The 15985-nt window shown below is 42.1% G+C and overlaps 1 protein-coding gene across 1 annotated transcript in view; it reads right to left on the bottom strand.

The window, feature by feature from the left end:
* Window positions 1-15375, bottom strand: part of LOC122118395 (sine oculis binding protein homolog) — a 174082-nt gene extending 158707 nt beyond the window's left edge. Inside the window, exon 1 of the mRNA XM_042692372.1 lies at window positions 15227-15375. Within this exon, the coding sequence (XP_042548306.1) occupies window positions 15227-15322 (96 nt within the window). The 5' untranslated portion in view covers window positions 15323-15375. The remainder of the gene's footprint in view (window positions 1-15226) is intronic.
* Between the last annotated feature and the right edge of the window lie 610 nt (window positions 15376-15985).

Genomic DNA, 15985 nt, shown 5'->3' with positions numbered 1-15985 from the left:
AAGAAATATACTATGTTCTAGAAAATGCAAATTCACTGTTTACAGTCTATAAAAGTTTCAAGTCTTTCTGGTAAAGAACTACAGTGTGTGTGTGTGTGTGTGTGTGTGTGTGTGTGTGTGTGTGTGTGTGTGTGTGTGTGTGTGTGTGTGTGTGTGTACACGTGCCTGGGCACTGTCACTGAGCTCTTTGTTTTTGCTCAAGGCTAGTGCTCTACCACTTGATCCACAGCTCCACTTTAGACTCTTTGGTAGTTAACTGAAAATCAGAATCTCATGGACTTTCCTGCCCAGACTGGCTTCGAACTACAATCCTCAGATCTCAGCCTCCTAAATAGCTAGAATTGCAAGTATGAACCACCAGCACCTGGCTCCAACAATTCAAGCATTTTATATATTACTTCTTAAATTAAAAAGTTTTTTTTTAAAGAGTACACAAGTGTCAGCTTCTTGCACAAAGAATTTCATAACCTGATTTTTTTCATATCACTGCTTTTTATTTATGTATTTATTTTTATTGTAAAGATGCTGTACCGTATATGCGTACAATAATGAGTACATTTCTTGTAGAACATTGTTACCCACTCCTTTTTCTCCCACTATCCCTTCCCTCCCCCACCTTTCCTCTCCCCCTACCCTTCTCCTCCCCCACTCCCTCACCCCAACCCCCAGAGTTGTAAAGTTCATTTCCCACATAGTGTCTTGTGAGTGTTGTTGTTGCAATGGGTCACCCTTTGTCCTTCTTTCAGTATTTTGTTATTCCCCTTCCCTTCCCCAAATCAGATACATGTATATACAAGACGCACGGTACCAGAACCAAAGATAGTGAATGACAGGGATAAACCAATGGAAAAATAAAAAATAAATAAAATAAGAAGAACTAAATATAGTACATTGGCAACAACAAAGGCAACAACAACAAAAAAAGTTTCCTGTTGTTTCCATGTCTTGGAGTTCATTTCAATTAGCATCATTTTGTATGGTCATATGTATATAGCTATTGAGCTATTATGATTCTCTGCAAGGACTATCCTAGGCATATACTAATTATTACAAATGAGAGAAACAGGGCTGGGAAGGTGGCTCGGTGGTAGAGTGCTTGCATTGCATGCATAAGGCACTGGGTTCGATTCCTCAGTACCACATAAGCAGAAAAAAGCTGGAAGTGGTGCTGTAGTTCAAGTGGTAGAGTGCTAGCCTTGAGCTGAAGAGCTGAGGGATAGTGCCCAGGCCCAGAGCTCAGGCCCCACAACTGACCAAAACAACAACAACAACAACAACAAAAAACAAATGAGGGAAACCATAGAGCCTATGTTTCTTTGGGTTTGGCTTACTTCACTTAATATGATTTTTTTCCCAAGCTTTCCATTTCCTTACAAAAGGGGGTGATGTCATTCTTTCTGATAAAAGCATAAAATTCCATTGTGTATATATACCACATTTTCTTAATCCATTCATCTATTGAGGGGCATCTGGGTTGGTTCCATATCTTAGCTATGGTAAATAATGTTGCAATGAACATAGTTGTGCTGGTAGGTTTAGTGTGACCTTGCTTGTGATCATTTGCATAAATGTCCAGGAATGGGATTGCTGGATCATAGAGGAGTTCTATGTTTAGTCTTTTGTGGAACTTCCATACTGCTTTCCAGAGTGGTTGAATCAGTTTACATTCCCACCAACAGTGTAATAGTCTTCCCTTCTGGCCACATCCCCACCAGCATCTGTTATTATTTGTTTTCTTAATAATAGCCATTTTAACTGGGGTAAGGTGGAATCTCCATATGGTTTTGATATGCATTTCTTTCTGGCCAGCAATGTTGACCATTTCTTTCCGTGTGGGTTGGCCATTCTTATTTCCTCTCCAAAGAAGTCTCTTTTTAATTCTTTAGCCCACTTATTAATGGGGTGGCTGTTTCTTTGTAAATTTGTTATTGGGAGGGTTAATTTTTTGAGCCCTAAGATTATGACACCCTTGTCTGTTGTATAATTAGTGAATATCTTAGCAGTCTGTGGGCTTTCTATTTATCTTGCTAGCTATGTCCTTTGCCATGCAGAAGCTCTGCAGTTTAATGTGATCCCATTTATCTAGCCTTTCTTTAAGGTGTTGTGTTTCTGGATCTTTATTTAGGAAGTTTCAACTTGTGCTGAGGACCCCTAGCATATCCCCTATCCCTTCCTGTAATATTTTTACCTCTATGATGAAAACTTTAAAAATGAAATTAAAGCAGATTTAAGGAAGTGGGAAAACCTCCCATGCTCCTAGATTGGGAGAACTAACATGGTGAAAATGGCAATACTGCCCAAAGCTATCTACAAATTCAATGCAATACCTATCAATATCCCAACAACATTCTTTAATGAAAAAGAAGAAATAATCCAAAAATTCATATGGAACAATAGAAGACCCCGAATAGCAAAAACAATCCTTAGCGGGAAGAACAGTGGTATAGCAATACCAAAGTTCAAACACTATTATAAAGCTATAGTTATAAAAACAGATTGGTACTGGCATAGAAGCAGGCCTGAAGACCAATGGAAGAGAACTGAAGACCCACACATGAGCCCACAGACCTATGGCCACCTAATCTTTGATAAGGGAGACAAAATTATCAGATGGAAGAAAGGCAGCCTCTTCAACAAATGGTGCTGGAAGAATTGGCTATATACATGCAGAAAATTTAAGTTAGATTCTTATATATCACTCTGCACCAGAATCAATTCCAAATAGATTAAATACCTCGAGGTACAACCTGACTTCTTAACCATCACCTACCTTCCATTACACAATGAAGCCTCTTGAATGCTGGAGGCAACTTCTGCATCTTTACCTGAGTTTTCACCTGTGAGAATTTCTTGCAGCTCCTTGAAGGAGGGAAGTTGTTGACACCTTCATGTCACTGTGCTAGTCTTGACATCAATAATCATATCTTATTTTGTCTATCTCATAGTTGTAGTATTTTGTTTATTTTATTACCTTTAAGTAGTTTTACAAATATCAACGTATCAGTTTATGAGTATAATCATCTTGATTAATATCAGCCCCAAAATAATTTTATACTTAAAAGTTATTCCTTTCTTACATTTTTATTTTTTTAAGTGAAGAAAAAGCAATGAGTTAAAATCCAGAAACATTTTTAAGGTAAAAATGCTCAGTAATAACAGAAGCTATTAGCCTGGCACTGTGGCTCATGCCTATAATTCTAGCTATTCAGGATTCTGAGATCCCAGGATCAAGATTTGAAGCAGCTTGGGCAGAAAAATCTCCAAATTCTTCTCGTTAACCGGCAAAGGCCAGAAGTGGAAGTGGGGCTCAGTAGTAAAGCACTAGCCTTGAGTGGAAAAAGCTAAGAAAGAGTGTAAGACCCTGATTTAAGTCCTACAAATAAGTAAAATAAAATCAAATAAGACAAGCTACTATGACAAGGGGTATCTTAATGCATTTCTCCTTAAGAGTTAGGACAAGAAACTGAAATAAAAAAATTTCTTTAAAGTTCCTCCCACCTTTAGGATTCTATGAATTTCTATTTATATGAAAAATGAAGTAACTTTTACAATGAAATTTCAAAATTTATAGTGATCACACATCATGAATTTTACTGAGGAGTCATTATTTCAAATACTTTATCATTGCTCGTATAAAACACCAAAATGTGCCAGAAATTGCAATATTTTGGCATCCAAATTACATTTTGGAGACTGCTTCTTGCCATTGGAAGTGACACAAAAATCCTCTCAAATCATGTGGTCCAATTTGGGTTTGGAAAACAGGTCACTAAAATTATAATGATAATATCTAATACTCTTGAAGCACTTGAGTACATCCACATCCTTTAATTTTCTTGTTCCTCCAGTAATCTTATGTGTTAGGGGTGTAGTCACCTAGATAGCATCCTCATTTTACAAAATGAAAGCATCAAGAAGGTAAGAGATAGTCATTGCAGCCAGGCGCCAGTGGCTCACGCCTGTAATCCTAGCTACTCAGGAGGCTGAGATCTGAGAATCACCGTTCAAAGCCAGCCCAGGCAGTGAGACTCCTATCTCCAATAAACCACTAGAAAACCACAAGTGGCGCTGTGGCTCAAGTGGTAGAGCGCTTGCCTTGAGCTGAAGAGCTAAGGGACAGCACCCAAGCCCAGAGTTCAAGCCCCATGACTGACCAAAAAAAAAAAAAGATAGGTATTGCATATTCTTTGAGACAAGTCATAACTAAAATAAGTATCTTTTTTCTATTATAAATTCAGTACAAGCCAATGTGTCAGTAACTCTAAACAAGCAACTTCCTCATACCAAAGATTTGCAAAGAAGTCATACTATAAGATGTCAATATCAGAGAGAGAGAGACTTCTAAGAGAGACTTCACGTTTCCTATTTCAAAATTTTGCTTATTTTTAGAGTTGATCGTTGGTCCCCTATGATTATTATTATTATTGAGGAAGGAATGATCAAAATTAAGAATTGGCATTAAATCTTTGCCAAATGCAGTGGCTCAAGCTTATACTCCAAATACTAGCTACTCAAGAGGATGAGATCCAGAGGATCACAATTCAAAGCCACCAAGAGTAGAAATGTCTGTGAGACTCAGTCTCCAAAATAACAACAAAAAAGGCAAGACTAGAGTTGTAGTAGCTCAACTAATAGAGTGCCATCTGTAAGCAAGTAAGCTGAGCAGGTGTAGGACCCTGAGTTCAAACCCCAGTACCACAAGGGAAGAAAGAACGAAAGAAAGAAAGAACAAAAGGAAGGAAGGAAGGAAGGAGATGGAGGGAAGGAGATGGAGGGAAGGAGATGGAGGGAAGGAGCTCGAGGGAAGGAGGGAGTGAGGAGGAAGAAAGAAAGAGAGAAAGAGAAAGGAAGGAAGGAAGGAAGGAAGGAAGGAAGGAAGGAAGGAAGGAAGGAAGGAAGGGAGGGAGGGAGGGAGGGAGGGAGGGAGGGAGGGAGGGAGGGAAGGAGAGGAAAGGAGAGAGGAAAAGAGGGAGGAAAGGAGGGAGGGAGAGAGGGAAGAGAGAGAAGGGAGGAAGAGAGAGAGGGAGGGGAAGAGGGAGAAAAGAAGAGAGGAAGGGAGGAAAAAGAAAGAAAGAAAAGAAACAACCCAAAAAGGGGCTGGAGACATGGCTCAAATGGTAGATGACCTGCTCAGCAACTCTTATATGTTAGATGCCTTGAGTTATAAAATAAAACTGACTTTCATTTTTGACATCATAGCTAATTCTAATTACTTTGTACTTGTAATTACCTAGTCCCCTACCTTTTCCTCAACCTCTTCCATTTCTTTCTCTTCTATGCTTCCTACAAAAGACCACAATCTTAACATTTAGACTGAAAGTTACTCTGTTCCAATCAATCAATCATAGACAGATATGCAGAAGTGAAAATTGACTATTTCTTCACTTTTCCTTTGTTCTTTCCATTCCAGCAAAACTTAATTTTGTTACGTCTTGATCAACAGTACATTCCTTAGACAACCTGCTTATTCAACTGGTAGTACCATACAAATGTCAAAGATCAACTTAAAAAAAAATTGTGTGCCTGTCCTGGGGCTTGAACCTAGGGCCTGGGCACTATCTTTGAGCTTCTTTTGCTCAAAGCTAGTGCTCTATCACTGGAGCCACAGCGTCACTTGTGACTAGAGCCACAACACCACTTGTGGCTTTTTCTGTGTAGTTTATTGGAAATAAGACTCTCATGCTGCTGGTGACTCACACCTGTAATCCTAGGTACTCAGGAAGCTGAGATTTGAGGATGGCAGTTCAAAGTCAGCTTGGGCAGAAAAGCCCCTTTGGGGATTGTTTCTTTTCTTTCCTTATCCTCTCTTCTTTTCTTTATTTCTCCCTCTTTCCCCTCCTCCTCCTCCTTTTTTTTTTTTTTTTTTTTTGGGGGGGGGGGTCCAGTCGTGGTGCCTGAACTCTGAGCCTGGGTGCTGTCCCTCAGCTCTTCAGCTCAAGGCTAGCACTCTACCACTTGAGCCACAGTGCCACTTCCAGCTTTTTTTTTCTTCTGCTTATGTGGTGCTGAGGAATCGAACCCAGGGCCTCATGTATGCAAGGCAAGCGCTCTACCACTGAGCCACCTTCCCAGCCCCTGGGTTTGAACTCTTATCTCCAATTAACCACCAGAAAACCAGAAGTAGCACAATGGCTCAAAGTGGTTGAGAGCTAGCCTTGAGCAAAAAGAGCTCAGGGACAGCCCCCAGGCCCTGAGTCCAAACCCCACAGCCGACAATAACAACAACAACAAATACAAAAAGTCTCATGAACAGTTGAACACTGATGGTTCATGCCTCTAATCCTACCTACTCAGGATGCTGAGATCTGAGGATCATTGTTGGAAGCCAGCCCAGGTAAGAAAAGCTGTGAGAGTCTCTTATCTCCAATTAAACAACAGAAAACTGGAAGTGGAGCAGTACTCAAATTGGTAGAACATGAGCATTGAGCAGAAAAACTCAGAGATAGCACCCAGGCCCTGAGTTCAAGTCCTATAACCAGCAACAACAAGTCTCATGGACTTTCCCGCTTGGGCTGGCTTTGAACCTCAATCTTTAGCTCTCACCCTCCTGAGTAGCTAGGATTACGGGTGTAAACTACCAGCAGCTGGCCTAATCTAAGTTATTTTTAAATGAACATTTCACCAGAGAAATAATGGTTGATTTTAAGCACAGTTAAAATAGCAACAATTCAGAAAATACCTTTAAAACACAAATATTTCAAGGCCTTGAAAAGGACTGGGAATTTTATTTATCATGAAAATATCAAAAAGCTATTATAAGATAGGTAAGTACCAGACCTTGAAAAACTTAATGTCAATATGTTTGCAAACTTGTGTCATATCCAGAGAAGTAAGAAATATTCAAAGAGCTCCCAATCATTTACTTAAATGAGGGAAAGTTTTCCCTTCCTCTTCCCAATAATGTAATTCCCATTTTTACTCCAAGTGGCAGTTCTTGTAAATAAAGTATGGCAACACCATCTACCCAAATATACTGTGTGTTACTTAAGGATAAAAATTTTTCATTTCTCTTTTTTGCTTTTTGTTTTTTGTGTTTTAAACTCAAGGCCTAGGCACTGTCCTGAGTTGGGTTTTTGGTTTGTTTTCTCTCTCAAGGTTAGCTCTTACCACTTGAGTCATAGCTCTACTTCCAGCCTTTTGCTGGTCAACTGCAAATAAGAGTCTCACAGACATTCCTTCCTGATTGGCATTGAACCATGATCTTCAAATTTCAGCCTCCTGAGTAGCATCCATCTCCTATTTCATTTTAAGCCTTACCTAGCATAACATCTAACAGTTAGAATGTACTCTACAGATATGCTAATTCATTCAAATACATTCACAAATACAAAAAAAATGTATAAATACAGAGAAATAGCTAATGAAATTCAGAAAAACCTTGTTCCAACAATAAATATATGAAAACTTTAAAAAGTATCATAAGTAACATCAGTGAGTTCTGGCATACTACTGAGAAGTTGATATGACTTTTAGCAAAGGTAATATGACTCAACGCATTAAGATTCTACGAAATTCACATACCATTTGACTCAGCAACTTTATTTCTTGGCAATTTGAGGAACTATCCTAAGGAAGTAAGTACAGAAATACACATGTACAGGAATATCTATCTTGGTGTTTTCTTAGAAACAAACTATCTAATGCCAAACAATAGGAACTTGGTTAAATAAATTACAATTTAGGGGCTGGGAAGGTGGCTCAGTGGTAGAGTGCTTGCCTTGCATGTATGAGGTCCTGAATTCGATGCCTCCGTACCACATAAGCAGAGAAAGCCAGAAGTGGTGCTGTGGCTCTAGTGGTAGAGCCCTAGCCTTGAGCTGAAGAGCTGAGGGACAGCACCCAGGCCCAGAGTTCAAGCCCCATGATGGACAAAAAAAAAAATATATATATATATATATATATATATATATATAGCTTAGTCATATAATAGAATACTCTTTCATCACTAAAATTTATGCTGAAGATTAAAAAAATTAGTGCTATGGAAAACTATTAACAATAATAGGTTTTAAAAGAAAAGTTAGGTATGAGATGATTTTTGTTTTTTTAAAAATGTGTGTTATACATAGAAAAGGACAAGGAAAGACATACATCAGAGTATTGACCCTAAGTGCTTCTGAGTGGGAAAACTATAGTCTTTGTTTTTCTTTCTGTTATTACTATTGCTTATTCTGCTATTTATGTCATATTTGTGTATACCTTTTGTAAAAATAAGAAACTAGTTTTAATTAAAAATTAACATAGTCTCTGCTACATCAGTCATACTCACAATTATAATGACAATACAAAAAAATATGTCAGTTATGTTATTTAACTTCAAAACATTCTGACATGTACTATCCAACATGTAGAAAACATAAATACTTTCAAACAGAAAGGAAACTCCTGTAGGAGGAAGAAAAAACTACTAGCATTTATGCTTGTTATGAATAATGGAATGGTGGTTATTTTATTTTAATTTTTTTCTCTGCTTTGTCATGTCCATGCATTCTAATTCCGGAACAAACCTCTATGAAGCTTATTGGACTCACAAAGAGCAATAAGGAAAGGAAATATGCAGAAGAGAGGCAGAGCCTTGTTCAAGTCCCAAAGTAAAGCTAACAACTGAACTTGGTAAGAAGTCAGTTTCCAGCTCTGCTCCTAAGCTTGGCCCAGTGCTACGTCTAAGTTTTCTCCTTTAACACAGACCCAGTAGACCAATTTTGTTTTATGGTTATGCCAAGAAAAAGATCATGAAGTAAAATTTAGAGACTGCAAGAGAAATATTTGAAGAGGCCTTCACAGATTACAAAGTACTTCCACATTCATGTTCCCACTAGATCAGATGGTATACAAGTAGAACAAGCCAGTCCCTAAAAATGACCCATTAGCAGGTCATCACCCTGCATGCATGAAATAATAAGGGGGGGGGTGCCTAGATTGGCAGAGTTTATGCTTTGGGCCTGCCATTTTTACCTATGACTGTCTAGCTTGAAAGCCCTTGCAGATGATCACAGTGTTCAGTTTTGGGTCACTTTATAGCATTTTCATCAGCTATAACACAAAGATTTTAATGCAGGACAAAAAGCAGAGGATACAGTATACCACCAATCCCCAACTGGAACAGACCTGAAAAAGTATTGTTTTGAGTGATAGATTCCAAACTCAATGGCTATCTAACTGGCTTAGGAAATCAAAATCATGTGCTTCTAATTTTAAAAAATCTTGTGATACAGAGCACACAATCATATGCTCACATTTTAATCTACTGCCAAGACATCAACTGTCCTAAAGGGGTCAAAGGAATAATATGAAATTAAGGGTCCTAGGCCGAGCCAACACTATGGCAGGAATGGCAGGTGTACAGCTGTGTGCAGCTGTGTCCTTTCACAGCTGCAGCACTGCCCTAAAAATTACCAAGACATAGTTTTCCTGTCATAACTACTGCCCTTAAAGCTGTTCAGAATTCCACTGGTCTTTTAGTTATATAAGAGACATTAACTCCCATCAGTCTACAGATCCTAAAGTATACATTCAGCAAATCTCATGTGGCACAAGCATTCAAGTCTGTTTATGTTTCAAGTGACACCACCAAGATAAAGTATTCTATTTTCCTCCCTTCTACTCTTTCTCTTTCAGGAAAATATTCACTAATTTCATTAGCTTAAGAATACAAGTCTGCCTTGTACCAGTGGCTCATCCTAATTACTAGAGGCTGGGGTACAGGGATTGTGGTTTGAAGCCAACCTGGACAGAAAAGTCTTATGGGAGTCTTATCTACAATTAACCACTAAAAATGCCAAAATTAGAGGGGTGGCTCAAATGGTAGAGTGCTAGTCTTGAACAAAAAAAAGCTCAGGGATAGCATCCAGGCCATGAATTCAAACCCCAGAACTGGCACAAAAGAAGGAGGTGAAGGAGAAGAAGAAAGAGAAGGAGACAAGAGAAGAGAGAAGGAGAAAACAAGGAAGGAGGAGGAGGAGAAGGAAGAGGAGGAAAAGAAGGAGGAGAAGTAGAAAGAGAAGGAGAAGATGATAATGACAGACAACGAAGAGACATTTCCTCAGAAGACTTCAAGCTATAAAAACTTTGGTCATACTAGCAAGACAATCTTTTCTTGGGAGTCTCCTTTTTAGAGAGGCACCAACAAACCCTCAGTGCTCCTTTTTGAGGCTCTGATTTTGACTTTCAGTTTAAAACTCTGTTACCTCTTGGTTTCTATAAGTCTGTCTTTCACACAAGCAGAGTAGGGCTTGGCTCCTCAGAGCAGGCTTGGCAAGCACAGAGGCAGGAAACGCAGAAGGGAACGAGTCTGTCAGACTCATTTTCTTCTAGTTCAAATGTTTATTTCAGATTTGGTAGGAAGTGGAGAGGTTCCTTTCCATTTCCTTGTCTCTGGAACCTGTGAGAGAGAATGGTGCTCTATGGCACATCAGAATCAGAGGCTCACAGATGGTGAAAGAGAGCCTACCCAGAAACCTCTGTTGGAATAGAGCACAATGCATAGCTCTCCAAGTCCTCTCAGGACTGTCTCTTATGGGTTTAGCCTGAGCTGGACAATGGATGGCAATGACAAGGGCACAGGAACATCCCATACCTGCTGCCAAAGAGCAAGGTCCTTGTCCTGATTTTATTAGCCCCTAACCCTCTCATGTTGTGCACCTGAAGCTATCATTCAGCAAGAAAGGTCTGATACAATTTGTGAATGTCTCAGTGGGATGTGCTTCCAGGCCTGCTTTCTAAGTTCCTTGATGCATTTAATATAACAGGGTAGCATTTCAGCAGCAAATCTTAAAATATAACTGATTAAATAATGAGATCATTTAGATCTTAAACATGTTGAATTTTACAATTCTCACTCTGACTTCTCTAATTCTTTTTAAACATCAAGCTACTTAACTCACTGCAGTTGCCTTATTGTCTATGCAATTGACATAGGTCATTTTTAATGCCAAATGGAGACCATCAGTAGACCAAACTAGAAAACTTGTGGTAAGTTTCCTACTAAACTTTACCAGATGTGCCTGCCCCAAACTGCAGGCAACAGGACCAAAGCATAAATTTAGGTACAAATTACTTACTGAGAATATCTGTAGACAGAAACTTCCTCTAGTAAAGGTAAGACTCTGTGACAGTTAGCATAGACTATCTTGTAGTTTAGTAGTTGATAAAGACGCCAAATATTATAAGTACATTAATTATGGTTTGTTTAGGAAAGTTTCCAGGACAGTGTACTTGATCCAATCACATTAGCTTTGTCAGAGTTTAAAAAGATAAAAACCTGACTCATTATCTCTATTCACACTTTACACTTTTTGTGTTGTGTTGTTCGGGATATACTGATGACAGTTCACTAAGATCTTTGGGTGCGAAATACATATCCTTAAATGCAACTAGCATTTATGCTTGAACATACGTTTACACATTCACTAACACAAACTAGTTTGTACATTATGTCTACCATGTTCTAGAAGAACTCCTGAAACTAACCCTTCCATATGATGGGATTCCTCTGGGATATACATTTATTATGACACATGTGAGCTAACAGCATAGCAAGGATATATACTACAGTAGATAAAATCCCAATATTCACTTTAGAAACCAAAAACAGGAAGTGGAATTGTGGCTCAAGTGGTAGAGTGCTAGCTTTGAGCTGAAGAGCTCAAGAACAGTGCCCAGGCCCAGAGTTCAAGCCCCATAACTGACAAAATTTTTTTATAGAAACTAATAATAGCCAAAATGTAAATTACATTGCCATTGGATGTTTTAAAATCCTCTCTACTGTGTTGTGTCAACACAACAAAACCATCAGTTTTTTTTTAATCAAAAATCAGAAAAGTAGGAAAGATTAAGAGACAGTGTAAAGGTCATAAAGAGACAAATATTTCTACTTCAAGATACTGTCACTGAAGTATGCCAGAGGCAAGCTATGCCAAGTCATGTACTTTCCACACACAAAATTATATTGTATCAAATTTAAATTTGTTACAACTGCCATGTACATTATACCAGTGATAACGAAAATGTAACTCAATATCTGATCTAGTGAAACAGCAACCAACATTAGCTCCCAGCCACATGAAGACAATCTCCAATGCCATTACTGATGTCAGCTAAACTTCAGCCAGTATGTCTTCTCCAACCACCTTTTACATAAATATGCGACTATCTCAATTAGGAAATCTTGAAGGAAGTATCTGAGATGAAGCAAATTTGTTGCTCATTCTCAGTGCTTTGCCTTTGCTGTACTTAAAATAGATACTTGTACCAATGTCCTTTCTGTTACCACAAGGGGAAAAAAAATCACATACACTCCAGTGTTTTTTCTTTCAGCTCACAGAGAAGCAACTGGATCCAACCAGTGTTGAAACCTGAGTAGGTCACTGTACACCATGATAAAATTCCCTAATCCCTGAGCCAAATCTCCCTAAGGGAGGCCTCCCCCTGATCCTTCACTTCCCAGGCTGACTTTTCCATTCCCTCTCTCCTCTTTTCCCCTTTCATTTCCCCTACCTTCAAGCCTTGATATGTGATCCGAAGTGGGGGCTCAGATTTCCGTTTTTACAGCTTAGGCCTCGCTAGCTGTATACATTCCTTTCTTTCTGCTGGGCAGTGATTACTTACCAGGGCTTAGTTTACACTGGTCCAGATGAAAGCCGTTCAGATGAAGGCAAACACAGCCAGGCAGTTCCAGCGGCACCGATAGGAAGCTGCACAAGGCTACATTGTACTCTGGGTGACATTTTGTTGCACACATTTTTATACAGGGTAACCAACTTGTTATGTTACCCTACACTTCATGTTCAGGGACATGGAAGGGTAATAATAGCATGAAGTGAAGGGAGGAGTTTTGTGTCTGTAATTATTAATATCAAAAGCAGAAAAATATTAATGAGCTTAAAATAACCCTTTGGACTTTGAGAAAACACTTTAAATAAGGATTCTTGGTGCTATTATATTAGAGGACTGCCTACAAAACAGTTCCACTAGACACATTGGCATGATGTGCAGGAACATGACTGAAAATTCTGGCCAGGGGTCTCTCACATTGTTCTAAACCAGAGAGAAATACTGAACCTATAGGCAATTGAATTATTTCCTGTATAAAACTTCTTGTTTAATGCTACACTGCATCGAAATGATGAGGATTAAAACTTCAAATAGTAAGTGGTGATTTGGAAGAAAAATATAACGTTTTTTTTTTCAAAAGGAAATTCTGCACACCAAGGTTAATTCCATACTTAGTCCCGCAGCATTGGCTAAAAATTGTGTAATTTTTCCCCTTCATACAATGTTGTTTTTGTTTCTTCCTCACCAGTTCAGACAAACATCTGTTATACTGTAGAAGGACAACTATCTCCCAAACCGCGGAGTACTGCCTGCAGCCAAAGTCAACAACACGAGCCCCAAGCATGGAGCACAGTCAGCCATTATATCCAGCCGGGATAACATTTCACATGTTTTGATTAAAATTAGCTAATTTGTAATTCTAGAACCTATGAAACTTAAAAGCTGCCATCCATATAGATCACATTAGGCGGTGTTTTAAAGGGCCAGTGCATGCTGTGATTTCCTAGTGGCCTTCACCTCTCTCCTCTTCTCCTATACCCTCAATTTAAAATGACATGGAAAAGTAATCTGTAAATGCCGGACTGGAGGGAAGGAAGGGCAAGTGAGGGAAACTGGTTATTGTAGACTGAATTCCACCCTCATGGAAAGAAAACAACTTTTTACTAGTCTTTTGGTTGGTTTGGGGGTTTGTTTGTTTTTTAATCAATGGTGGTTTCCATTACAGGGACTGGCATTAATTTCCAAGCAAATCTTCCTTATTTCTCTTTTGGCTCCATCCTGCACCTTATGCTTGAAGGCATTAAGTTTCTCACCCCGAAATACAAACTCGAATTCCAAAAATTAGCATGCTACTGACATTTCTAGGCGGAAGGTAAGGCTAAGCATATGCACCCAGGTACACAAACACGGATGTACACCCATCTGTCCCCTTTTAAGTGTGAGCTTCATACGAGGCACCGTCACAGAATATGCTTGTCCTAACCAAGACGACGTTAAAACGCAGTTAAAAAAAAAAAAAAGTGACCTAGTAGCATGGCGTTTTTAAATCCAGTTTGTCTTTCCAGTAGAAACTTCACCAAACCTGACACGATCACCTGGCAGCCCGCGGGTTCTATTCAGAAGATGAGGAACACCGAGAAGACAGAAAACCCGCTACTTTTTTCAACTCGACAAAAGAAAAATGGACAATATAAAAATCAAGAGAAACCTGTGAAATCAACAGAGAATAAAATCCTCGCCCAGGCTAACCCTCGCAACTTCGCAGAATCTAATAAAGGAGTGGGGGCGACAAGGGGAGTCCGGAGGTAAGCGGGGTGCTCTTGGGCCATCGCTTCCAAACACGCACAGCTGGCGCGCGGGGCGGCTGCGCTCGCCACCTCTGGGGCACCGCTGGCCTGGCCGCGAGCCCGGCCTCGGCCGGCTGAGCGGACTCCGGGCCGGCCTTCCTGAACAATGGGCAAGCGCTGGCGAAGGCCGTCCCTCCGACGAAAATCGAGCGTTCAGCGGGACCGTGGGCGGGTGTGGGAGGGGGGTGCTGACCCAGGAAGCGGGGCGGGCAGAGACACGCGCTCGGGTGGAGACAGCAGAGCACCCAGGCGGGCGCGGGCGGGGCGATCCGGGCGGGCAGGACCGTCCCAGACCCGCGCCGCCCAGGCCGCCACAGAGCGGGCACTGACAACCGCTACACGGTCACCCCTGGCGACTCGGGGCGAAGCGACATCACCAAGCAGGCAGATGTACTAGGGAGAGGGGTGGCATCGAGCTCTCCCCGAGGTGCCTCGGCCGGGCGGCTCTCAACTTTGGAAGGGTCCGAAGGATGGTTTTACCCGCTGGGAAAGCCTGTCCGTCATGCCCACCCACCACTGGGGCCCCTGGGGCACCGTCCCTGAAACAAATCTGTACCATCCCGGGGTTTGTACCGTTAAGTAGTATGTGGTCTCTCCCTACCCCCCCCCCCGCCCCCGCCCTCATCAAATCTGAGCTTGGCACATTTCGGGGAAGCAACCCGCGAGTTGGCTTCTGCTCTGCACCTGGAGGAGGAGCCGAGGCGTTCCGGGCATCCCAGAGAAACTGACAAGCGCGCCCCTGGATCCCCCCAAATCCGCACAACAGCCCAGAAGGAGCGGACGGAAGAAAGAGCTCGGTCTTCCCAACCCCCGAGGTCCAAAAATACCTTCATTTCCTCATTGATCTCCCTTTTCACTGGGTGAGCCGGTTTCCTGCTCCTTTTATTTTCCGGAGGTCTCCCTTCTTTCTCCATTTCTGCCATGTTTTTGTGTCTGGTTTCTGTGGAGATGAAATGGCTGCTGCCGCCGCCGGCGGTGGCGGTGGTGGTGGTGGTGGTGGTGGTGGTGGTGGCGGTGGTGGAGGTGGTGCTGATGGTGGCAAAGCTGGCGGAGGTAGCGGTGCTGGCGGGGCCGGGCCGGGCCGGGAGGGAGGGGGAGAGGCGGGCGCTGGAGACGCGGGGTCTCTTCTAGCGGCGGAGACCGTCAGTGGCTGTCAGAGGGAAAGGTAGCTCGGGGAGTCTCGGGGATGCCGCCGCCGCCGCTCCGGCTCCTGCTGCCGCCGCCGCCGCCGCCGCCAACACCGCCGCTGCCGCCGCTGCCCGCGCCGCCGCCGCCGCCGCTGCTGCCGCTCCCGCCGCCGCCGCCGCCGCTGCTGCCGCCGGGCTGCATCCTCGGGGCCCCACGGAGTCGTCAGCCATCTTCCGTCGCTCTGTCCGTCTGCATGGGCGAGGGGAACGCGGGCTCAACGAGGAGAGAGCTGCTCTGGGCGTGCGTGCGTGGATGTGTGTGTGCGCCCGGCAGAGCGCGCCAGCCCCGGCGCCCAGCGCCTCCCGCGAGCCGAGCCGGGGGCGGGCCGGGGGCCGGCGCGGGGAGGGGGGGAGGGGGAGGAGCAGGACGGGAACGGGGGAGGTGGGGGGGCTAGCACA

This window comes from Dipodomys spectabilis, unplaced genomic scaffold (genome assembly GCF_019054845.1).
Source record: "Dipodomys spectabilis isolate Male_0828 unplaced genomic scaffold, ASM1905484v1 ptg000001l, whole genome shotgun sequence".
Classification (NCBI taxonomy): domain Eukaryota; kingdom Metazoa; phylum Chordata; class Mammalia; order Rodentia; family Heteromyidae; genus Dipodomys; species Dipodomys spectabilis.
This window is presented reverse-complemented; position numbering and strand designations above follow the sequence as displayed.